General features: G+C 42.8%; 1 protein-coding gene and 1 long non-coding RNA gene across 8 annotated transcripts in view; both read right to left on the bottom strand.

Annotated features, from left to right (window-relative positions):
- Nucleotides 1-1186: 1186 nt before the first annotated feature.
- LOC138066368 (uncharacterized) lies at nt 1187-10556 on the bottom strand. Its single transcript, XR_011139768.1, has 3 exons — nt 10192-10556; nt 9241-9510; nt 1187-6298 (listed from the first exon to the last, which is right to left on the bottom strand). It is a non-coding gene; the product is annotated as an uncharacterized lncRNA (long non-coding RNA).
- A 1253-nt stretch (nt 10557-11809) lies between these two features.
- Nucleotides 11810-25510, bottom strand: part of BLVRA (biliverdin reductase A) — a 52165-nt gene continuing 38464 nt past the window's right edge. For all 7 annotated transcript variants that reach the window (XM_068936002.1, XM_068936006.1, XM_068936001.1 and 4 more), the window contains 6 exons: nt 24995-25122; nt 23198-23317; nt 22480-22577; nt 20980-21087; nt 20092-20263; nt 11810-14457 (listed from right to left, as the gene is read on the bottom strand). In XM_068936002.1, the coding sequence (XP_068792103.1) occupies nt 14205-14457; nt 20092-20263; nt 20980-21087; nt 22480-22577; nt 23198-23317; nt 24995-25113 (870 nt within the window). In that variant the 5' untranslated portion in view covers nt 25114-25122 and the 3' untranslated portion in view covers nt 11810-14204. The remainder of the gene's footprint in view (nt 14458-20091; nt 20264-20979; nt 21088-22479; nt 22578-23197; nt 23318-24994; nt 25123-25510) is intronic.

Genomic DNA, 25510 nt, shown 5'->3' with positions numbered 1-25510 from the left:
GTCGCTTGTTCCTTAAGCTCTCCAGCTGTGTAAACCTGGAGTAGGACTTTAATGGAAGGAAGCTATATAAAAATGTCACTGTCCAGCTCCATGCTTGACTCCTCTTCTGGACTGAACTAATAGGCACAGCCTTATTCTGTTTTGTTTTAGAAAAGACCCTCAAGGTGCTGAAGGATTTTTGAGTATTTCTGATTAGGAGGGAACAGAACAAAATTGTGTCTTACCTGTGATGCTCCCCTTCTTGGGTGCCAAGTTGCAAAGCAGCACTGAGTTTTTACCAAGCAAGCATTTCCATGCATCGGCTGCTCAACATGTCTGGCCGTCTGGCACAGAAGCTCTCAAGCTTGCAGCTTTTCATCTTTAGGCTCTGGAAATATCCCAAATACAACAGGGCCCCCCCCCCCCCCCAATCTCCCTGTGGAGGTGAGGCACGCACAGAGCAGCACCCTGGGGGAAATATTCCTCTATTGGCTGGTTTGTTCCAACTTCCCGAGTGACAGAGCAAGGGATAAAGTAGCAGGAAATTGTTCTCCAACTAAATTATTACATCAGAAGTAGAAATCAGGTTTCCAAATAGGGCTATTTGGAGATACCAAGGGGTCTTTGTCTAAAACATAGAAACAGAGCTCAGTGAAGTGAAAGCATTTCTCTAAATTCAAAATCAGACTTTTAAACCATTTGGCAAAACTATGTCAAGCAAACAGTGATCCCAGGAACCAAAAACATTGAAGGAAAAGCTCTTGGCAGTTCTGGTGAGATGAACTTGGGGCCATTTACAGAAAAAATCTTGCAGAGCAGATACCAATGTATAACTTCTATAGAAAGCATGATATTTTTGGAAAACTCTGTTGCTGATGGTTCAGATAGGCTCCTTTTTGTGCATGACAGAGCAGACTGCAATCCCATTAAAGTTCATGGGAAATCAGGGGGACGGTTATTGCCTAACACAGCCACTGTCTTCTCATAAAGCAACGAAACATACCCCCTTGACAGCACTTCTGCTGCAGTGCTTTTTGCCTCTTGCCCACAAGTAAACATAAATCTGAATAAGAGGGAAATACGCAGTCTTCATTTCTCAGACACTGGTGATCTCTTCATTACATTCACCAATGCATACCACAGCCCAGATCCAAACACCACAACAAATAAATCTGGACTTGAACGATACGTATGGCTAAACCTCGTTTCTGTAGTGGGTTTGCCCAAACCACAGGTTGAAATGTTCCCCGATTCTCTTTCTGAGGCTGGGTCATTTCATGCCCATCCCATGGGGATGCACGTCTGATCTCAGTGCCTTTATTCCCTGCTGGATTGGTCTTCAGTACAGGCAAATGGAGAAACTGGAGAGCACCTAAATATGCTCTCCTACCGCGCTGTTCAAGGCGGAGGAGAGCTGCGGGCAGTGTGCATGGGGCAGCTCAGCACCCAGCCAGTGCAGCTCTGCACACTGAGCAGGCGTGGAGGAAAAAAACTCCAAAGATGCCCCCAAAAATCCCAAACCACCTCAACAGCCCGACAGCTGTGTAAACCTGTCTTATTTTACAGACTGGGACCAGGACTAAGTGTTGTACAGTGCTGACAGCACAAGAAGTTGCTGCTACTGTGCTTCTCTCCTTTAAAACTTATCCACAAATATCCCTTTAAAATGCACTGAAGACTTGACAGCCGACAGAGGGGGAGATGGAGGCCGCAGGAAGGGACTCCTGAACTTTCTTCATGAGCCTCGTGGCCCTGAATCCAACCAAGCTCTGATATGACCAGAAGTCATTACCATCAGCTGCCCGCAGCGCAGCTGTGTGAGAAGAAGTGGTCGTGGCGGGTTGGCACTGAGCGACCAGCCGTCCCAGGCACGGACAACGCTAGCAACCTCCATCGAGAACAATGCAGAACATTTTGAGTCACAGCAATTTAAAACACTGATTTTAACTGGGGATGGAAAGCAAGCCAAAACAGCTCAATTGAAATAGCAGGATTTAATCCCAAGTTGAATATGTACGCTGCACTTTTTTTTTAAACCAAAATTGAACTGCATCAATAAAGAACCACTGGTGACAATACAAATAACTTTTGTGCAAAACTCGCCTTTTACTTTTCCCTTACCTATTGTTATTCAGGAGCGTATAATACAGAGATGTAAATGCTCATATAACTTAAAATATATGCATTGAAATTCCCACTGTTAGCATTTTTTTTCTTACAAAAGGACAAATGACATTATTAGTTAATTCACTTGTGATATGCTTTGGATGCTGGAGGTAGATCTCTATTTTACTAGGGCAGTAATGTAAAACTATATCAAATATACTGAATAAAGAAGAGAAATAGTAAATTGACCTTAGGTGTTCTGCATTTAAAAACAGTTTATTACAAAGGAAGTATAATCAGGGGTAGATGAACTTGAACCTCAAAACTTTTGGACTGATAGATAGCCCCTCCTGCCTAGGTTGTGAGCATAGGGCAAAGAAACCAAGCAAATATTTCTCTATATTAAACTTCCCGTCACTTTGCCTATTATTACTTAATTATTCTTTGGAAGGAACTACACTGAAATAAATACAATATAATGAACAAAACATTCTATGAGTCTTCAGAAGAAGACATAGGTTTCAAAAGCTATTTTATCACTTCAGCAAACTCTGGCCCCAGTCATTTAGTTAAGAGCTTCACATAGTTTCAGGAACTTTACTCTATTTTACACTTCAATGGCAAATATATACTGCGTTATTTTTTGCTTTTATTACATTGTTTTAGTAGAATATAGTAATATTAGATATTGATATAAATTATTATAATTTCAAATGAAATTTTAATTAGATTTAATCTTTAAGTAAGCATACTTAATTTGATTTAAGTTCAAATCTGATTTAACTCTAACTATTTTTTATCTGTCTACCATCCCTGAAATACAAAAATTGAGCTGGCTTGGAAAAATCAGCTCTCTCATTTGGTGGTGCTCAATCCTGGGAAAGCATCTTTCAATCTTCCAGATAGAGCTTTTCCATATTTTCTGTTTCATTAAATCAGAATATTTTCTCCCTGAGGAAAACAGATACAGAGATTCTACTACGAATGGCAAAAACCCTAGCCTGTGAAATTCATGCTCTATCAGACTTGGAGTGATTTAAAAAAAAGAAGAAAAACAAACTCCGTTCTGAATTAGGTAAAGCACAGACTGTATTCTGGATTTTACCGATCTCCGTCTCTGTCCAGCAGGATTCAAATACACTGTCTGTTTCCACAAAGCTGGTCAGAAGTTCTGCTTTCTTCCAGGCTGGATAAAAATCAGATTCTGGAACCTCAGCAAAGGTGCCACTAAATGGAACTATTCTCCTGCCAAGTCTGCTGCAGACTTTGTCAGGCCGGCATCTCCTTCCCAGGCTCTGTGCGACGGCAAGCTGAAGCCCTTGCTTCTATTTCTGTTCCTGTACACGTCTGCTGATGCTCTCAACATCTTCCTTGAAGAGCAGCGACTCCTTGATGTTCATGGGAGCATTTTTGTTCCATCTTCCGTCAACAGGTGCCCAGTCGGCCTTGCTTTGTTCCCTGGAAACAGCGCATTTTCCTTTTTGCTCTGAGGCGTTAGCAGTATAGTTTCCTTGAGAGGGTCTTAAGTGGAATTCAGATAGACAAGTATCAATTGCCTAACACTTTAATAGACTCTCCATTGTTTTGCACTTTACTCAAAGCGAGTGAGATTTAGTAGCTTTTGATACGGTTGCACTTTGAACGCTTCTGTATGGGTATGCATTACTACCTGAGGGTTCAGGTAGGAAGACTGTTTGCTTTAGTCTGAATGAATGGAACAATCAAAAACAAAATAGCTGCAAGATATCATTTAAAAAATATTTGTTCCCTGACATGAATGGCTAAAAGCAGACAGGCAGATTAAGCTATGATTATTTAATGCATTAAGATTCAGCAGGATACGTTCCTGGGATATTCTGAGACGCTGGCGGATCTTAGTTTGTGTCCTGAATTTCCAAAAGATCAGAGCTGCGTTGAGAGCAAGACATTACACTGTCAGTAATAACTACCTGAAAAGAAAATGACTTACTGCAGATTTCTGCCTACTAAACAAGCCTTAACATACTCAGCGGCCACACCATTGCAAGTGACATCTTATTACATATAAGTTGCTGCAAAATGAGTATCGATGCACAGAAAAATCCTTTCAGCTACATATCCAGCTCCATACTGATGTATCTCCTCTCTTAAGAGGAGAGCTAAAAATTTCCCTACAGTTTCTTTATTAGAATGACTTAGCTTTAGCCATTTTATCTTTTTGCCATATATCTATGTCGTAATAACTCCTCAGCCTCCACAACAACTGTTTACTGCTTTGCACTGGAACTGGCAACCTGAATCTGTATAAAAAGCACATGAAGACAGGCAAGAGGCCTGCACACAGTGTGCAGAAAAGAATCAGGCTCCTATCCAGTACTTTGCAGTACTTGCAGTGCTCCTTTGCAGTACAACTGATCAAGCTCTAGTTTAAATTCTGCTTGCAAAACCAGGTGCTTACCCAAATGCCTTATTAGAGAAAGCGTGAGGCTTGCCTCCAGCACAGTGGCATCGCCATCTCAACTTCTGTAGCTGTTCAAGCCACTATTTCTTCCTTCAGAGGATGACTTTAACAAAGCCATCAGAAAGAGAAGGCACAAATGCTGCTGTTTAAAGCATTATAAGCAGAAGTGACAGTGACCAGCCCAATTCCATCACCTGGTGGGAACTTAGCAGAAAAAGAGGGCACGATGCCCATGTAAAACCAGACTGTGGTTCTTTGTTAAAATTCAAAAGACATCAAGGTACATCTGAGGAAGGTGTGCGTGCAGGAAGGGACAAAGAGCTGGGAACCATTCTCTGTCAGGTTCCTCTTGGCGACTGATGCGAACCATCTCAATGGGCACTTGTCCTCCTTGAAACCACCTCTGGCAGGACATCAAGAAGGAGACCAAGAGCTTGGAATGTGGTCTGGTCCTCTGCAGCGTAAGGTTGCCCTTAGTAGTAGATAGATGCAGATAGTAGTAGGAGTAGATAGATAGATGTAGATAGTAGATACATGCCTAGTACAGATAGATCCACGGCACATCCACTATGCGTGCCCTCGCCCACTTCATACTGCAAGAAAGCCTACCAAAGCCTGGTAACAAACATAAAGCCAGATACAGTGACAGCTCCTGAGAAAGAGATGGTGAGTTACCAGACAAGGAAAGCAGGCTTGCTTGCAAGAGAAACTTGAGGTCATAAGCCTTTTTTTGTTCTCTGCTTTCTCTTATTTTGTTTTGAAAAAAAAATCCTCCAGGCAAGATATTACAGATGGAGTTTTTACACATGGGTGTTTTACATAGGAGAAATCGATGTGTCACATATAGCTCCTAGAAAAGATGCAATCAGTGGGCTTCAGAAAATTATGATTTTGACTATACTGGACCTTCCATACAAAAAGACCAAGAAGAAAGGTTATCTGTGTTTTCTGAGTTATTTTCCACTGGAAGCCCCATACTGGATTTCATTTTTCTTTCTTTTTTTTCTTTCTTCCTTGGAGTGGGGATGCTCGAGCAGTGCTGGGGCAGACAGTCACAGTTCAGTCTCCTCACTCCTCTCTCTATGCTAGACTCCATCCATACATTTGCCATCCGGATTCTGGGCAGAGAGTTGCTGCTGCCCATTCCTCCCCTCAAAGCCCTCTCAAGCCCCACTGAGGTCCCCCTCGCTAGTCATCTTGGGAATGCACCTCACAGTGCCCACGAGATATTGGGAAAGGGGACAGAGCAATGGCAGCAGCTCAGCACATCTGGAGGAAGCCTCAACAGACAGTGCAGGATGGACAGAGGATATCCTGCACAGCTGCACAGACACAGCTGGGCAGGGACAAGTGGTAGGAGCTTGGTGGGCACTTTCAAGAAGAAACATGTGCCAAATCACACCCTAAGACACCACTGCTGAGGCACACGCTCTGCTGTGCGCAGGGCTGAGCTTCTGAGAGCGTAGTACCTTTGTGTGGATCTGCAAACAGCAAAAACAAAGAAACCTGTTTGATTTATCCTGTCCTTCTGGATACAAAAGATATGACCTTAGAAGATAATAAAAAATGGGTTTTCATGTGAGACATTGTAAGAAACATGCAGCCTTCCCATGGTTTTTCAAAGCGGAAGGACTGCAGAGAAATAGTCTGTGTAGAAGCACTTACCTGACCTGATCACGTCAGGGCTGTCATGGGTTGTAGCCCACGTTCTGCTGTGCACCAGGACAAAAGGTGGGGATATCTGCAGCGCACGGGTCTCCAGTGGCAAGTTCTCTGAAGCAGAATGGAAAAAATCCTAGGTACGCTGCTTGAGCTACATGAAACCCATTATTTTCCACTGAAAAGCACTACCATGCAAAGAGCTTTTTTTATGAGTGAACTCAAGGACATGCTGAAATGATTCATGAGTGTGTAACCTGGCTACAGCTGACAATAAGATGACTGTAGATTGACAGGCAGGGATGACAGGCTGGAAGAAGAGCTCCTAATGAAATCAAGCTCAAAAACAAAAGTAGAGAAAGGTCTAATGGCAGTTAATTTAACATAAAAAAATTATAACAGCACATGAAAGTGCTCAGGTGTGCAATTCATGACCTGCATGTAATAAAACAGATATGAGCAACAGTCTCATGTGCACGCAGAGGTGAAGGTACAACAGCAAGACACAGCATTACAAGAGAAGCAAATGTACAGACACAGCAGGTTTGCAGCAGAGATGAATTGCATCATGCAAAGTAAAAAGCATGCCCAGCAAGAAGGAAGATGTACAGGAAAAACTATAAACAAACCCATTCTGCATGAGTTCACTGCATATAGACTAACAGAAAAGATCAGGGCGTACAGTGTAGAAACAGTGACAGAGATGGTTTGGGGTTATCTGTTTTTTACTACAGGACAAAATAAGATAAAGACAGTGATAAGGCATTTGTAACTCACTATCTTAACAGGTTCTGAAGAAATCTCCATAATATTCAAAATCTAGGCACAAATAAGACTTCTTCAGAGTAAAAGAAAAAGTCCAAACATTAACACTGTCTATATGAATGAGACAAGGATGTTAAACATTCCCCGTTTGCAAAAATGCTGCATTAAAATGCAGTTATTGTCAGTGATAGGAGAATGTCAGAATCCAGACCTTTTCTACAATAAACGTTTTCACATCAGTACTAGAAAGAAAATTCTTAAGACTGTGAACTTGAAAAGAAACCCATTGGCAGTAGCGCTCATAAAATGAAATCTCACATCAGAGGACATTGAGAAAAAGTGCCCCGATTCATTTAAAAATCTCACCGAGCTTTGAAAACTCATGTTTTCTACAAGTACTGCTAACAACAAGGACCACAATAAAGGAGGGATTTCAACTTACGGTACAATTACGTATTTTGGAAAAGGCAGAGGATCCATTGGCATGGGCTAGGTTGAAAAGAATAACACAGGTGTAATTCAGGTACACACATACACACAGACACACACACACACATATGTGTATATATATATCTATATCATTCTCTCTCTCTCTATATATATATGTGTGTGTGTGTGTGTGTGTATGTGTGTGTACACACATATATGCTGCAAATAGCTCTTTAAGAACTATGAAGCATAAAGATACTATAGCCTACGAAGCCTAAGACATCAGCTGTAAGTCCTTGCAGTAAATATATTCTTTGAACAAACAACTCAAGTCGGATATTGGCAGAGTAGAAAAGATAGAGAAACAAGTTAGCTGCTTTCACAGTTCCACACTTTTTCTTAGAGAACTGATCAACGTGGCATGCGATGTGGAACGTAAAACAGAGCACTTCCCAAATCAGGGGAAGAGACTGTATTTGAATTACGTAAGAGAAAGAAAAGAACAGTTCACTCTCTCTGTTTCCTACTAATGCAGAACTATTCCTACCACATTAATTCATGCTTCTAGCTTGTTTTAGATATCCTAAGTGATAGACTATTCAAAGTCTATCACAAGTCTGCACTGAGCACTAGCTCACCTTTCTGCTAATATTTAACCTAACTTTTAAAAATCATTTTTAATTATCTGTCACTTGAATAATACCTATGCATGAAGGATTCAGCACGTTAGTTATTCGTTATGTTCAGGTAGCCTAACCCTTTTAGTGACAAGTTTCTAGATTCTCTATAAGGCTACCTGTATGAGAGAAAAGCATTGACTCACTGGTCAGGAGGAGGCAGGAGGGTATGTTTACACTGGGTATGTTAAACAGTAACGTTATTAGACAGATTATAACATTAACAGCAGTGACAAAAACAAAGTTAGCTCGCACTGTATGTGATTTAGAATGGTGTTTTAGAGAAGTTTTTTGAAGCAGTAACCATACGATGGACTGAATAAAGCATTTCTATTAGACCAGGATACGTTATTTTTGTAACATCTAGCATGTGTATCCGCAGGCTATTATTTGAAGCTTCTGATGGCTGTATTTTTGTCTTAAATTACTGTTTTGAAGTTTCCCTCCTTATTTCTCTGTGTGCAGCTAGAACTGAGCAAGGTGTGTTCGTTGTGAAGATATGGAGGTGCAGAGCTCTGCTAGCTGTAGTACAGGGAGGTCCCGCAGCTCTGCAGGCATCACTGTGCAGCAGCTGCAGGCCTCCCTGAGCCATATGCTTCTGTTTAACGATGAGAAGGAAGCTGTTGATTTTATCCAGCTCAGACCAGCCTGAAAGCCAAAGCTCCAGTTTGGAAGCTGTGACACAAGCTTGGGTTCCCTTTGCTGCCCGACAGGTAAGTGCAAATAGGAGAAAGACAGTATTTATGGTGGCAATCTCAAGGCACAGGCCAGGAGCCAGTCGGGCACCTAGAGCTGTGCCGCGGGTATGTCTGCGAGGCCTAATCAGTTAGCACTGTGCTCCCCGTAGGCCAGCTAGCTCTGCCAAAGAGCAGGGCACGTCTCTCTGGATGAAGTCACACGGTTGTCTGGCCCTCACCTAGGTGAGACCTTGTCTGGTCTCACCTAGAGCTAGCTCAGGGATTTTTGGATGGCACTGCGATGTGCTGCATAGATATCCCCCTACCTCCCCATTACAAGAGTTGGTTCTTCCGAGTCAGGGCTGCACCTTGCACTGTTAATACCTGTGCTGCACCCCTCTTGCGAACACAGCCTCTAACAGGTCTCTTGGTAGAGTCCTGTAACATCATTTAATCCCAGTAAAACACCAGCCTCTACAGATACCAGTTTACAGCACTTAAAGCTTACCAAATATCTTGCTTCACTTGTCAAAGTCTTGGGTTATTATTTTGCTGTATCTCCTGGGCTTCCTGATATTATGTTCTACTAATATTGTGCAGAACATACCACGTGCCTCGGGGAGCAGTCAGTGCTGCCGTGTGAACCGCATCAGCACGCAGTTCTGCGAGTGTCACTGGGAACGCTGCTGTGGAGCCAGAGGTCCAGCTGAATGTGCCATTGGTGGGTCACTCATCAGCATCCTGTGAGGGGCCTGGGGCCCCGGACCACACTGCTAACCTGAAGGGAGCAAACATCATGAGTAAGAGCTGAAAATAACTGTACACTTAAGTTTTTACAACTCCAAGCCCTTTGAGGACTGCTGGAGGACCTGTGATCCATGAAGCACTTTCTGTAAGTCAGCACTGCAGCTTTATTCATATGCCATACACACTTTTCATTTTAAAATAGCCCGTTTTGACTTACTCAGACCATTTGAAAATAGGTTCAGATCTTTCTAATCCCTTTGCACTATACTTTTATGCAGTAGTTACAGTAAGTGCCACTTTCAATTACACATGTATATAATGAAATACAGTAAATACTTCAGGCGTGCTACTAATTATTCTCCCTCCCTGTCACCCTGAACTTGGCCTTTGCCTGCAACTCCAACAGGACATCCTCCCAGTTACCTCCTTTTTTAACATCTGGCTGCCCTGAGGCTTTTCTCTTTTTTTCTAGGTTAAAGACAAGTCAAGGGCAGTAAACAGCAAGGAAGTTGAATTCATCGAGCGGGGCTAGACCTCCTTTTCTGTGATGGGCCCTCAAAACCCACATCACTTCCTGTGCCTCCAGTGCCCTAAATAAAACCAGCCTAAGCAGCTCCTGCACTGTCGCCCAACCTTCTTCTCCTTTCCCCACACTTCCCTCCTCCTACCCGAACCAGATTAAGAAAACCAGAAAACAGCAGGCTCTGCTTACTGTTTCAGGGACCTGCAGCCTTTCTTTAAGGCGATCGGAGTTCAAATGCATTGGCTGTGGGGAACCACTCTCTGTCTCCCGCTCTCCTGCCACAGCACTGGCCAGCACTAAGCACCCAGGGCTGTGATTGGGAAGGAGAGATCAAGAAACTCCTCTATCCTGGACAAAAGGCAAATAAGCTATGATTATTCTAGAGTCATACTGCACATCAGAAACAAAATACAGGAAAGGGAGTATGTTCCAGAGACTGCCTCTGGGGTGCCAGTCCCAAGGCACCTCTGGGGCAGTGGCTTATATCCTGGCACTATGCTGACTTGGGACGCTGGATCACCCTAGAGTACCTGCCAAACCCAGATAACATCAAGACAAATAACATTATTTCTCCCTCCCGCCCACCCACTTTCCTGTCCCCGTCCATATGACTTCCTACTTCAGCAGCCTCAGAGTTCACAGATGTCGGTATAAAAACGGAAAGATTCTCCCTGTCTTTCCTTCCCCCACTTTCCTTATCAGGCTGGAAAGCCCCCAGGATCCTTCTCTTGCAGGTTACAGCTACTCTCAACTCATGCTGCCCCCTCATACCAACTCGTTTCTTGCAGTCTTCAGTAATCATCGAGTTAAATGAGAGCCCTGCCCCCAGCCCTCACAAAACACACTCTCAGATAAACACTCAATGGAAAAATCACATTCACCTTCTTTCTCTGCTTCCTGTGCAGCTTTGCAAGGCCTCATACCAATAGGTAGTTTCTTTGTTCTTTGGAAATTTTCTGTCCCCCTAATCTCTAGCCCCTGAAAAGGCCTTTGGATCAAACCACTAGCTAGCATGTTGTTCAGGCCAAAGCTGTTAAAGTTAATGACTCCCCATACCTCATCTGCCAGAGACAAGCTTCAGCCTGTGTCAGCAAAGCAGGCATCCCTCCTTCACGTAGGAACCTTTTGCAATACAGCACTTTCTGTAACATCTCCATAGCACCAAGCAGAATTAATCAAATGTACTTCAGTGGACTTCCTATAGTGTCCCACTGGAACAGGGAGATTTTTAGTGTAAGAAGCAGAAAAGCAGATACTTAAAGAATGTGATATACCAGCCTGTGCATGACACACCTTACACTTTTTTTTTAATGCTTCTACATTTTCAAAAACTGCCTGGGTTCAGACTGTGCCAAACACCTCTTGAAAAACTCTTCTGATAGTATTTCTATTATGACCAAGCTGTTTAATAAACAAAAAGGAAACCTGTGGCAATACCTGTTTCAGATTCTATTTAGTAGATTCAAAAAAGTCACTCAAATGTACCCGGTTTTGAATGGGAAACTCGATGTGCACAGCTGAGATTTAAATTTGCCTGAACTCGTGGCCAGGAGTCTGACTGAAACCGGGAGGGCAGGAATTCAGTGGGAGGGATCACAAGTTGAGACAGGGTCACAAACTGCGAGACATTTGTATTCAATACTTTAAAATGAGATGGGGAGACAGCAGAGGGTTTTTGAATAGGATCACAGCTTGCAGTCACTGGCGGGATTTCACTGGGCTTGAGGAGTGAAAGGGGGAAAAGAATGGGGGACAGAGACACTTCAAGCACAGACAATGGGAATTGCTAACGAAGGACACGGGGAACTAAAAGGAATAATTAAGAGCTCCAATACCTTTATTGGCGAGTTTGACATCTGGTTAAACAATATGCACATTTTAAGCTTGACATCCAGTAGCTCCTGTACACAAACCAACACGATACGTCAGCAAATTTGCACTGCTGAAGATAAAAACAACGTGGACGCTCCAGGCTCTGAAGCGCGGAGCAGAAAGCAGTACGCAAGCGGGTTAGCTGGGAGGAGCAGCGCGGATGGAGGGAAGAGAAGTGGACACCCAGCGATGGGCATCTGTCTTCGCTGGCTCAGCTGAGCCAGCCGATTTCCACGGACTCTGTCTACAGAGACAGACCTCTACAGAGGGCGATTCACTGCACGTTACACTCCTGTTCCTGTGAATCCATTCCCTATGCCCTAGGGGAATATATACCTTTTACCACCAACTACCGCACTGGCCGAGGGAGACCTGGTGGCTAATTTTGCTGCCTATAGTTGGGGAGTGGGACGTCTCCCTTCCCTTCTCCCTCCCTCTTAAATGACCCCTTTGAATTAGCATGCATACAAGTGGTGTTCACCCTGTGGTCACAGCAGAGGAGCTTGTCAAGAAAGAGGAGATTTTGCGCACTGCCATGCATAGGAGATACACATACGCAGCAGATTTTGATTTTGTTTTGATCTGAGATAGACTTTGGTATTTTGCCATGAAACCAGGCAGCATAAAACTCTCCCCGCTCCCCCTGGCCCAAATAGCATAAGATTTGCTCAAGCAGTGTCCCTTCAATAAGTAATAGAATCAGTGTGAATGCCAAGTACTGTGTCCGTTTGGGTGAAAAAATCTGCATACACAAATCTCCTGTTGGCAACTCATGTGGATCTCAATCCATTCAAGTCAATAGGAGGCTTTCCACTGATTTTAACAAGATAGAGTAGATTTAAATAACTTTTGTAGACAAAATCCATTCACATAGCAAGCTCAAGTTGCTCCTAAAATCTAGCTGATTTGAGAAAAAATACACAGCCTTTCCTTCCCTGTCCCAAACTCTAACTGAACTGTATCCAACTTCTCAATGAATCAATTAATGATTAACCTAAAGGAAGCAATTTTTTTTTTACCAGTATTGACTGGTTGTAATTATATATATGCTTACAATATTCATGCTCCCTTATTAAAAATTTACCCAAATGATAACGTAGCAAAGAGATGCTGCCTTCTGTGTTTGAAGGGCAACAACTGCACATACTGACGTTTGTTGCTACATTAACACAGACAGATGCTGCAATTAGAAAGTAAAAGGCAAGTGGAGGAATCGTTTTGTGCACTGCCTGGGCTTCTCCTAAAATTGAAACGCTTCTTCAGGGAAGTGATAATGTCTTCACATGTGACCCTGGGACTACTATAAAATGCCAAACATCCATCCCAGCAGGTATGATCCTCCATGGCTACACTTGCAAATTGCTCCAGTTCATGAGGTTTGATTCTATTTTTAACCACTATTTCTATTGAATTTCAGTGTTTCCAGGAGTGTGTTATTTCTCATTTGGTAAGTATGCATATTATTTTTAGGAGTAATCTGTTCACGTGCTGAATTAGATGCAGAACACAAATGAAGGACAATTACATCCTGCTTTCAGTGCAACAAAAGAAAAACATTTAGGTCTATCACAATGAAATATAGTGTAAAGCAGGCAGATGATGCATTAATTTCATGTACTGTACTAATTTGATTGCTGGAAAAATGGATTTCTATGTTGGCCCAGAGTACCAGAGAAATTGAGTTAATGAACTCAAGATGGTGTCTACTAAAAGACAAGGTATTTCCTCTACTTGCGGTTAATACCAGTGTAGATTCTGTTTGAAGCTAGTTGATTTCCAACATAAAAAACAAAGGCACAAATATTAATTAGAGAAAACACACAGTTCAGGGCATCTAGAAGAACGGGTCAGGACCGTGATGGCACAAAGTCTGCATATCAGGTAAAGAAGTGGAAAAATACTAATAAAGCAAGTCTGTGTTTCATTCTAGATAATGCTATATGTCTCTCATATAGCATGTGACTCTGAAAACCAGGAAGGGAAATTGTGTCCAACATTTGCTGTCCTCCAGGTTCTGCTCTCAGGGGCATTTCCAATTAAATTTATTGGGAGCAACCACATGAAAAGTTGCTGTTGCTACGTTCCTATATGCCTGGAAGGATGCAAGGCATCAGAGCAGGGTAACGTGTTGTCTAGTTTTGGCGCACACCAAAAGGCACTGGGCATGGCCTAGGCTCTCCAGCCCACCCAGAGAGCCCAGGATTCACAACTAGTCAAAGAAAAGATAATGAAACAGAAATAACAACTGCGTGATGAGCTCTAGTCTACACCTTTCCTGCTGCCACATCCCTTCTTCCCTAAGAGCAGCCTCAGGAACTGATTTTCTCTGGTCATTCACAGTGCTGTTGGATCTCCTCTGCAAGGTCAAGACACCGCAAAATTCGCCATTTCTCAGCAGCCAGCTCTTCCTTGGATACCTGGCCCAGCAGTTTTTTGGCAAAGAGGTTCTGATCCTGCATAAAAAGGCCCACAGCAGACCTCGGGGCTTGAGGGAAGTCCTCCAGGCAACCACTTGTGAAACAGAAGTTGATTTTCTTTTCACGTCTCATCCCTGGTCCTCTTTCTTCAATCCAAGTCAGAGGTCTAATGTGGAGGAGCAGAGAAACAAAAGAGCATTTATGAAGAAATAAAGCAAACAGTTCTATTTCTGTTCCTCAGCATTTACAGAAAATGTCCTAATAAATGTTCCATTTTTAAGTTTTGGTCATCGCATGTTTAGATGACACATTCTGACCACTGTGCCTTATGGAGCTGAACACAAGGTAACAGTCGTAACTCTGCTACCACTTCATGCCATGACTTTCAGCACACTACCTAAGCTCTCTCCAACTTTGTCTTCCCTAGGCACAAAGTGAAGCCAGGGGCCTCTAGCCACCTTACAGGTGAGAGGGAAGTTTAATTCATTAATTTGTGGACTTGGATAAAAAGGGCAGTTAAACATCCAAATATTTTGTGCATGACTCAATCACAGCTAAGCTCACAAGGTCCTCAATATCTGGTCATCCCTCCAGGGAGAATACATACATGTAACTCAGATATATAATGATGATCCATGTGCTACTGTGCAAGCTAAACTCCACCCCTTTAGGATGAGCTTGACAAATGACAAGTAAACTCAGGCCGACACTAGCTTCTGTACTCTCTTTGAATTTTTCAAAAATTGCTTCTTTTTCTTTACTGGGAGCACCGAGTTGATCCTGAAGGCTATGCCAGAAGGTGTCAGTTTTGCCCATTTCAGCTCTCAGAGAAATATCCAGCCTGATAATCTGCCCAATCTCCCCACAAAAGACTAAACGCTTGCCTGCAGGAGAAGGAAAGAATCAGGCAGGTCTTTCTTAATCAGAGCAAAGTCCTGTATTATGGCATGCAATGAACTGCAGCTGTAGCCACCACCTCTAGGCCACGTGCTGGTGCTGCTGGCTACCACAGCTCCCCAGCCCCTGGGCTTTCCTCCGCAACTTCACAGAGGGAAGCACCATGGGACAGTGCTGCATTGCTGCCAGGGTCTTACCCAACCCCATATCGTGACCCAACACAGCAAACACTTGCAAAATGGTCCTCAGCACCCACTACAGACAACCCTTCTCCTCCTGCTCTTCTTTAAGCTGCCTAAACTGTACCATTAACCAACTGCAGCCCATTCATTAGCACTCATTACTGCTTCTGCTTAGAAGATGCAGACTATTTTTCTCCCTTGGTTATTGATAGCCCTTCCACAGTCCTTTATGGCCCACTTTAGTCTGCCACTAACAAATTACATGGGCATTGATAGCATGCGAGAATAAATGCTGTCTCCAAGTACAGCCCACTAAATCTTCAAGATCTTTAGCTCTGGAAAGAAAGTCCTTGTCAGTCTATGCTGAACGCGTTCTGCAGAGCCCTCAGCTTCACGACTCTGCACCTCTAATCTTTCACACTTAGGAGCCAGGTTGTATATTCACCCTGCAATATCAACTATTCTTTGCTCACTGTACTGCCACGCACAGATCCTATATCCTTGGTCCAGATGGACCTGACTGAACACAATTAAACTACTGAAAAAAGCACCCACATCACAGCCTAAAAAAAAAATCACAGACAGAAAATCTGCACAGGACTATTAAATGCAGGGATGCTACATCTGATTGAGGAAGTTCCAAGGCTACATGCCACTGCGGGCTAGAAGGCTGTTTGAGGGACGTAGCACTCGGGGCTTCCCATGGCTTCAACCACGGTTAGAGGCAGGATGCTGAGCTAGCTGGATTTTCCTCTCACGCAGCACAGCCTTTTTTATATCCTCAACAGCAAATAGCCACAGAGGTTCCAGGCCACTGTTGTTGGGGGCTGCTTTATCTCAGGTAGGTGCAAAGAAACCGCAAGGCAGGCATAAGCAAACACCTTCCACTGGGTAATATCGGGGAGTCTGCAACATAGTCCCAAGTGGGAAATGTCAATATAGGGTCACCTCCCCAGGGTGATCTAGAGCAGATGCAAATCAGTGGTGGGAGTCAAGCTTATAACTTCTGCTCTAGCTGAACCAGAAACTGGTTCTGCTGAACCAGAAACATAACCAGGCAGAACGGGTAGAATTTGATCAAAGTGATTAAAACGACTGATTTAGATCAGTGAGCAGGAAATTCTGATTTCACTAATAGATGTATCTTCTTCTGCAATTGTTTTTTTTAGTCATTTAACCAAAGTGAGGTTGATTCTATTTGACTGGTAACCAAAATCTGCTAATACACAATGAATTACAGCTTCTACAGCAAGATTGGTCCCTTTCTTGCTGTAAAGATACACCGTAACTGTACACATTATTTAAGCAGTTATGTAGCTTAAGAAACAAGTTTGCATTTTATGTCAGAAATGCGTGATGGGCTGCTGTTTTTTAATAGATGATTATCCATTTTCATTAAGGATTTATATCAAAGCTTCATCTGGTTACGGATGTATTTAGAAGTGTTAGCAATGTTATTCAGAAGCAACAAACACAGTATTTTTGGCAGATAAATAAAGCCACATTAACTATGCCGGACAGTTAAAGGTAAAAAAAAAAAAAAAAAAAAAAAAAAAGTTTAACCAAACATATTTTCCACTTTTTTACTGACTTTGTACAAAGAAAGTACTATTTGCAGCAAACAAACCCCAATGCCTTTTTATGTCCACCGCAGCTTTCTAGATATTAGAATAGGAGAGCTCTCATAGCTAAATTTTTTTCATAGTCTGGAGGAGGAGACTTTCTGCTTTTTTGATTCCCAGTTTCCTCAGATGATCAGTGGCCCCTCAGATGATCAGTTGGACTCTACTAGCTGAATAAACCAAAATGAAGAACATACATACCCTCTTTGTACTTGCAGAAGAGCTTAAGCTGGTTTCATGCTTGAAAGCATTCTGGGTCCACTCAGATCAGTATTTTATGCAATAGCTTCTGCAGAAAGCATGTACTACATGATTTTTTTGATGTTCAGTTTGAAGTTATTTCATTAGACTTTTGCAAGCTTAGATCTTGATAAAAGCATCATTTCAAACGTTAATTGTCAGAATATGTATTCAGAAAATGTATTCAATTTCTTTCAAACATCTGCCTTTTTACGCTTCGAAAAAGTCAATAATTTTTATTTACCATACAGTTGACAAGGGCTACCTTACCTTGGAGGAGAACTAGACCTTACCCCTAGCTAACACCAAAATAGAATGCACAAAGCACTACCCCTCCAGCTTGCACTAAAAATTCCTTTTTGACATTTACTGAATCCAGGCTCTGTAACACTGGGATAGGAACTGCAGTCCCAAACCAGCCGTGCTGTCATTAGAGGTTTGTCTTTTTCCAGACTTGCTCCACGTTCTATCACAGAGAGGCTGTCAGCTCATCTGTCTTGGAAACACAACACAGACAGAGGTCATCTCTCAGATAGCTGGGCTTTAGAAGTTAATACACACCTCCAAAATTCACCCGGAGACAAAGCGGCAGCCAGCACGGGTATGTGGGAGAGAGGGACTACAGCCTTTGCACAAATCCCTGCTTAGCAAGCAGAACGCAGGCTGCTGCATTCTGCACCTGCTGCATTCTCCGGGGCAGAAAATAGGCTGAATTCACCCGATTTCTCAAGGTTAGTGTGCTCATGCCTTTCCAAAAGGGATGGGACAACTCTCAGGAAAGATGCAGACCTTTCTCAAACTGCAGCGAAATAGAGGTTGGGCAAAACCAAGCTAGGACAGCATCGCCATTACTCCTGGGCCACGGCTTTGCTAGATAGAGAGGGGGCCAAATTCTCTCCCGCTGTCACTCCGCTGACGTCAATGGAGGAAGGTCAGCAGGAAATCTGGCCCAGCAACTGAACAGCACACTAGAACGCTATGCAACTTGCCAGCCACGTAAATTATCCTAGAGGCATAAAACAGGCCATCGCTGAGGACATTAAAATGCTAATGATGGCAAAACACTGACCCACATAAATAGTTAGCAGTGGGCTAAGAAAAGCAGGCCGCTGTTAGAGCAGGAAAAAAAAAAATCAGAAATGGTTGTGTATCTAACAAGTACCATCCACAGCAGCTGAGGACTACCTAAGAGACAGCAGCTAGGGAAATGCTTGAGCCACCCGCTAGTTCCACCTGCTGGAATTAGTTCAAATCTCACTCCGTACAGTTCATCACAGCTACTTGCATTACCGGCAAACTGCTAAGAGCGTAAATGTTTTATTTAGAGAGGGAGGAAGATTTAAACGGCAGAGGGTTGACAAGCTGCAATGCGTTTTGTAGGAGTTGGCCGATAAATGCTTCAGCTAGACCCTCAGTGAAACTAACAGTTCAAATGAGCCCTGATTTTTCACTCCCCCAATATCTAGTTCCCCTAGTTGTTATTTTTTTAAGTAAACGCTTATCTGAAATTCTTAAAGAAGCCATTATTTCCTTGCTTTATTTTTTAAGGATTTGGTTCTAGCAGTATATATGCGCAACAAAAAAGACAATTTATTACAAAGAAAGATAGGCCAGAATATGTTTCCATGGTGTATTCTTTTCCCCTGCTCTCCCTAGTCTTCTCATGTGCCTCTTCTCATATGCCTATAAGTCTCCAAGGCAGAGAGAACACGAAGGAGAAAGAGGAAAATGCGAGTGAAAGGAAAAAAACATAAATTGTTCCATCCCCATTCCTACCTCCTAGGAAATATATAAATCTTGGGTAACTTCTCTGTACCTTTTAGTATCAGACAGTTCTTGTGTTGCAGCTCCAACATGCAGGAGACTGCGTTTATAGGGGACTTCAACCCATCTGAAAGGACACGACCTCCATGTGGATGGCCCACAATGATCAAAACAGAGAATTTCTAGCAAAATGAACGACTAGGCTTGGGACCAAGCTGAGTACTCAGGAACACAGTATGGAACACCGGCTGATGAACTGCCTCATGCATATAAAGTACTTAAAAATAAATTAGTTTGCAGCAAGGCTATTGTTATCATGTAATAAAAGGGAGATTAAACTCATTATTATAAAATGTATAATCAGAAGAGTTTTACACAAGAAAATCATAGTGTAATGGTTGCACAAACAGAGAGGTGATTCTGGCTGTTGGATTCCTAATCTTGCAGCATGAGACTGGTGCAACAAAAACAAAAAGACAAGAAATGAGAAAGAGACTAATGCCCTACTCAGTAAAATCCAAGAAAACTTCAGAACTGTAGACTTAAGCATTAGTCAAAAGCGAACTCATCACCTTGGCCCTTCATTATACTTAGTTCAGTTCATTATACTTCCATCCAAAACATATCCTTCCCTCCTAACCTCCACTTGAGGATACTACATGACGCTAGTACAAGCATTAGCGTGCCAAAAAGCTAACTATTATGAACAGTGCCTAGCTTTTCAAACAGTCACATATTAACAACCATTAAAGAAAAGTTACCTTTTGACATACAACACAGAATGTCTGAATGCCTTCCTCTGAACAATTTTTCTGAGCGTGAGACAGGGGTCTTTCACAGCTGGACATGGTAAAATACATTATGGACCCACTCCTATGCGCTGGCATTGGAAAAGAGCTTTTTAAACTGTCTTAGGCTCTTAAACGGACATTGCTCTTTTTACTGCGAGTACCACAGAAAACGCTGTCAGGCCTGTTTCTCTTGTTTTACTGAATTTACACTGTCATGCCAGCATTCATCCATTCTGTTTTCACGGGAGGAAGAAAAGATGCAAAATTCCTGCAAAGATACCTGAGCAGCCTGGCCATTACTCACTTCTTGTTTGCAGTTTGAAAATGAACTGTCATTCTGGAATAATTCTTCTCCTTCTGCTCTTCTCGGGTAGCTGAGGTAACAGTGAGGTCTCCAAAAAGGTCAACCAGCCAAGTCAGTCGGGCAATTCCACTGAAAGCTGGGAATCCTGCTTGCTTTTCATCAAGGACGCTACCTGGTACAACAGCAACACAGAGACTTGAGAAATGGGGAAGAGAATACTGCCCTGCACAGAAAAGGCTGAAGAAATTTCAGAGGTGCAGGCTTGGACATCAGGGTGTAGAGATCAGCGGAAATTTCACCATTTGGGAACCCAAAAAACACGGTCTACCCTGAAATGGATCAGCTATGACAGCAAAGGCTGCACAAAGTGCAGACACAACAAACCATTGAGGACATGTTGAGGGCAGAAGCATGTCTGTAGCTTCAGAAGGAGATGGAGGAGGGAGTAAAAAAATAACTCAGCAATCTCTCTCAACTCTTCCAGGAACGAAACAGCAGTGGAAAAGCCTGAAGGTCCCCTGGAGGCACTTCCTCAGAGCTTGTCTTCCTCTGTATGAAGGAGGGGGACTGGTCACTACCATCACAGTACAGGAGAGATGAAGAAGCACTTTCTCCCCCATTCAATGAGGTACACACTTGCATTCTTCATCAGAGGTAGCAGAGAGGTTAACAAAACAATGGCCAATAGAAGATAACTGTTAAGGCAAAGGTGTTTTTCAGATAATTCTCTAATTTCATGGAAACATCCAGAACTGACATGCATATCTCTAGCCCATTTATAGATAAGTCTCTCATCTAAAATGAGTGAATGAAGCCTAGAAGGGCTGACGTCTCTGCCGAGCAGGCAGACAAACCCAAGCAAATTTAGGTCTCCTCATAGCTATTGACCTGTGAAATGCAACATTCCCTTCACCAGGTCTTTCCCAGCCACCTCTTTCTTCAGCTGCTTGTACTCTTCGGTCAGCAGTTCAATGTGCTCCACATGGAGGACTTTACCTGTTGGTAAGAAAAACAAAAATCAGGCCAGATTAAATAAGAGTTTTCTGCATGAATCACAGAGTAGTGAAAGCTTCAACAGTCACTGGTGGGAGATCACTTAAAAACATCCTCATTCATGACTGGCAACATGATGTCAGGAGAAAAATCAAACTCATGCCCAGTGCTGAGGCATCAGTTTGGGTTCATGATTCTCAGGAGGCAACAGAGTCTATAATAACAGTAACCACAGTGATTAAGTGAAACTCTGCAAGGAAACCAAACACCCAACTAAAGCTGAAGCATTCGTCTTCAAAGTAAAACAAGGGTGAATTCTTGGCCTCTTTCCCCTCACACTTCTCTGTTCTGCACTCTTCCTCCCAGGGAATTAGGAAAACAGATTAAGAAGAAGGAAAAAAAAAAAAAAAAAAAGCACAACGCTGAGACCCAGATTGTAACAATATGTTAAGGAGCACCTCTCTCTATTGCATTTAATTGGGCTACTTTGCAATAGAGGTTAGTCAATCCTCATCTGAATCTGGCTCTCATTCAATACGTGCTTTTCTGGAAGGTCTCCAAGAGAGTCAATTTAGGCTGCTGACAGTAACTGCTGCTGCTTTGAGAGAAGAGGCATAAATTCTGCTTAATGGGAAGCCATTTGGCTAGGAACAAGTCAGTAAGTGGGGCTGGTAGAAGGAAATAGCAAAATAGGGAATTCTATACCTCCGGTGTTTTAGGGCAAAGTGACAAAGGAAATTTTTAAAAGGCAGTGGTATAAATAGTGCAACTTGTCCAAACAGCTTGCACTCTGCTCCTGTCCAGCACTGTTCCCTTTCTTACAGCTCCATACAAGCCCACTGACTGGCCTCAACTGACTTGTCAGCCTCTGACCCTTAGTACTGCAGGGATGGGAGCACATGCTTTCCAGAAATAAAGAGATTTTACTTAGAGACAAGCTTTCTTTCAAACAGGGAGGCCTTGCTGGTCCACAACAGCAGGAACAACTGCGTGATGAGCATACGTCACAAACACTGGAAGCTAAGGGTGCTGCTTCCAGTTTTATTTTCAATGAGAAAAAGGGCAGGGAGGTGCACAAGTCCAACGGCTACATTCATTAAGTGCTTTACTATCACTATGACAGAACTTTCCTTCTCTTTAACTGCATTCTTAGTGCCAGAAACTTTGAGATCAGAGCTCCTATGAGAGTAAACACACCTTAGACTTTAGCTTCAACGCTTGTGCGTTTACTTCCGCACTGGCATACATCTTAAATCCTAGACTGACAGCTCTCTGAGACATGTATACTTCCTTGAACAGCATGATCAGTGGGGCCCTACTCCCTGTCAGATGTCTTTGGTGCTACCCAATGTTTAAGTACGGATTAAGTTACGGTTTGAGAATAAATGCCGTTACCTCTCCGCTCGGCCATCTCCCAGAGCTCATGGGCTGCCTTAGCAGACAAAGCCATGGGGTACTCAACGAGGACATGTTTCCCAGCTTCTAAAAACGTTCTGAAAGGAATACAATATCATTCTTTAAGAAGTATATCATCATGATCATTTCTGTCCACGGTGCTAACTGCTCCTCACTCCTGCAGTCAGCCCCCTTTGGAGAAACACACAACATGGAGTAACAGAAATAAAAGGCATCTTTCCTAGCAAGAGGCTGTGGTGGCTACATCACACGTTTAAGCACCTGGAGAGCTAGGTTTTATTTCTGCCTTCTCCACAGATCTCACTCATTGGCTGCGAGTCACTACAATGCTGCAGTATTGAGCACTGCAATTTCTAACTTCCAGACACCCAAGGGGAAAACTGAGCCCTTCCTCTATATGATCTGTGAGGAAAAGCTTTGAATCCTGCTTTAAGCCACCTGCGCACCATACATAGGCCTAGAGGTAGCTGACTGCAATTATGAGAGAACTCAATGCATCTTAATCCCAACTACTCCAGGGCTTATTCAGTGCTCTAGGGAAGTCACTATCACACACTTCATACTTCCAGTCTGGCAGTCTCTCTTCAGGTGTTCACATGCTCTCCTTCAAAAGCTTAACACAGCTTCTGTATGCTTCTAACTTATGGAGGGGAAAAAACCAAAAAACAAATCAAGACCAAAAAACCCCACAAAATACCTGATGGTTTCTTCATGAGTTCTGTTCTCTGTGCTGATGAAGGCTGCATGGATATCTTTGCTTCTTAGAGCATCTTCCATGCTAATCTGTTTGGCCTCATTAATTTTGCCCAGGTTTCTCCTGATTATTAACAAAATAAACACATAATAAACGCAACAACACAATCAGAGCATAACCATTACAGTCCATTCTTCCCAATTAGATGCTGTGCAGCAGCACTTAGAAACTGTTCCCATGCCCCACTGTCACAGGGTAGAAAAGGAAGCTTGTGGTCCAGGAAAGAGATAAGCATGTTCAGACAGCAGTGGAGTGCACAAAATAACAAAATATACGGGTCAGTGTGTAGGTGGTGGTATCAGTATAGAAGCTGCTGACCCGCGGAAGTGTTTTTAAATAAGCATTATAGCACAAGAACAATTTTAAAAGTGTAACTTGAAAGGGGACAGTGCTTCTACGGGAGAACTTCTCCCTGATGTGTTGGACTTCATAGCCAAAAGCACCTAAGTTCTCTGGACCATGTGCAACTAAAAGCAGCGCAGAGAAGCAGGAGAGGGAGAAAGCAACTACTTGGCTCTGATGGCTTGGGATGCAACATGCACACCATATCAGACAACGCTGCGGGAAGGATCTCTTGGCCACCTCCCTGAGCATATCACCCAACAAAAGCCTTCTGCGTCAGAAATGACTGGAGCAGACACCTTGACAGTATTAGGACAGAAAGGATGAATGTAGGCCACAAGCAGGACTTGAAAGCAAAGATAGGTAGTGTTTGTGTGTGATTGGGATGCAAAGAGCGATGCAACATTTCCAATAATGAGGGAGGAAAACGGTCTCTGAACTGTGCCCTTTGCTAGCACTATTTCTCCACAGAAGTAGCGGAAATCCTATCAATAATGGGTTCAGTGCTAGCTCAGCCCTGTTTGGCAGGGCAGTAAAGTGGATGACCTAATGGATCCTTTCCATCTCAAACAGCTCTGACTGCATGATTTAAATATAGCTGGAAAAAATACATTCACAGCCTGAGATCCATACATGTACTGCCTAACTATGTAAAACCTTCATGCTTTGCTGTTACAGAGCAGGCGCTCTAGCAGGAACGCTCAGAGGGAGGTATATGTGTAACACAGACCTGCTAAACTTCCACTGCTCCAAGCTAGTGACAGAAACAGCAACATTTCTCTCTAAAAGGCAACCTTACTGTAGCCACTAAATTAGGATTTTCTTTCCAAAAACCTACAGTTTCAATATCTGGCTTTAAAAAATTAAATAGATTTTTATGAGGCCGTTATGAGTGTCAGGAGTTTTACAAAACATATATTTTAACTTTTCTTTTCGCAACACTTTAGACATTTCTGTAAATTTATTCTATACATTTCATACAGACATTAGCTCATTCATGTAACTGTTATAAGTTTGTACTATCCTGAACCTACAGCAAATTTTGGTCAGTCAGAATTGCATTTCTTTTTAATCACACAGATCCTGTAGTGAGAAGGGTCTCTCAGCTTTTATTTTAAATAGAGTCAAATCTGCACAGCGTCTCACTAAGGTAACCTACTTCTTCCCCTTGCAAAGCTTTTCTGTGCTCATTTCCTAGCCGATACTCAGAACGACAGGCACACTTGCATAAACTTTCCCTGGTCAGAATGCCTTGATCTTAAGAGAAATATAAAACATTGGATATTCACGCTCCCCCATCCCCCTCAAGTAATAGTCCTCCATATGGAAAAACAAGTGCACAGGGAGAAAGAGACATTGAAACATACATATGAAACACGCTAAGATGAAATTTCTAACCTGGATACAAATCCAAAGAGTTTCAGATGCTCAGAAGGGCTGGAAGGCATTGGATTCATCAAGTCTCGGATCCGTGCTAAGCCAGCAATTCCAAGTCCAACAACCACAGTCCCAAACATTTTGTTAATCTGATCAAAGGAAAAAAAAAAAAAAAACAAATGATTTTTTTGGGAGGAGGAACAGCTGGGGTGGGGCAAGCTGGAGGATGCCCTAGTCTTCAATCCTGCTTTTATACAGCCATACCTTATTCAGATGACAGCAACTAGCTAACACAGATGGGATGCTACAAGGTACTGAGCCCACTCACATCCTATTGAAACGTGCTTCAAGAGTTTCAGCGTGTCATGCAACTGGCCTTGAGACTTGTATTTACCAGTTGTTATACCCCAGCTCTAGCACAAAGTTCTTCCTTTCCGTGAAAGGAAGGCAGACTTCAAAGGTGAGACGTTCTTCTATTTATATTACAGCGTCCACGCTGGAAAGAAGCTGAAAGGTTCTGCAAACCCAGCAAAGTTT

This window comes from Struthio camelus, chromosome 2, assembly GCF_040807025.1.
Source record: "Struthio camelus isolate bStrCam1 chromosome 2, bStrCam1.hap1, whole genome shotgun sequence".
In the NCBI taxonomy this organism is placed as follows: domain Eukaryota; kingdom Metazoa; phylum Chordata; class Aves; order Struthioniformes; family Struthionidae; genus Struthio; species Struthio camelus.
The sequence above is the reverse complement of the archived record's forward strand: the minus strand, read 5'-3'. Positions and strand labels throughout refer to the sequence as shown.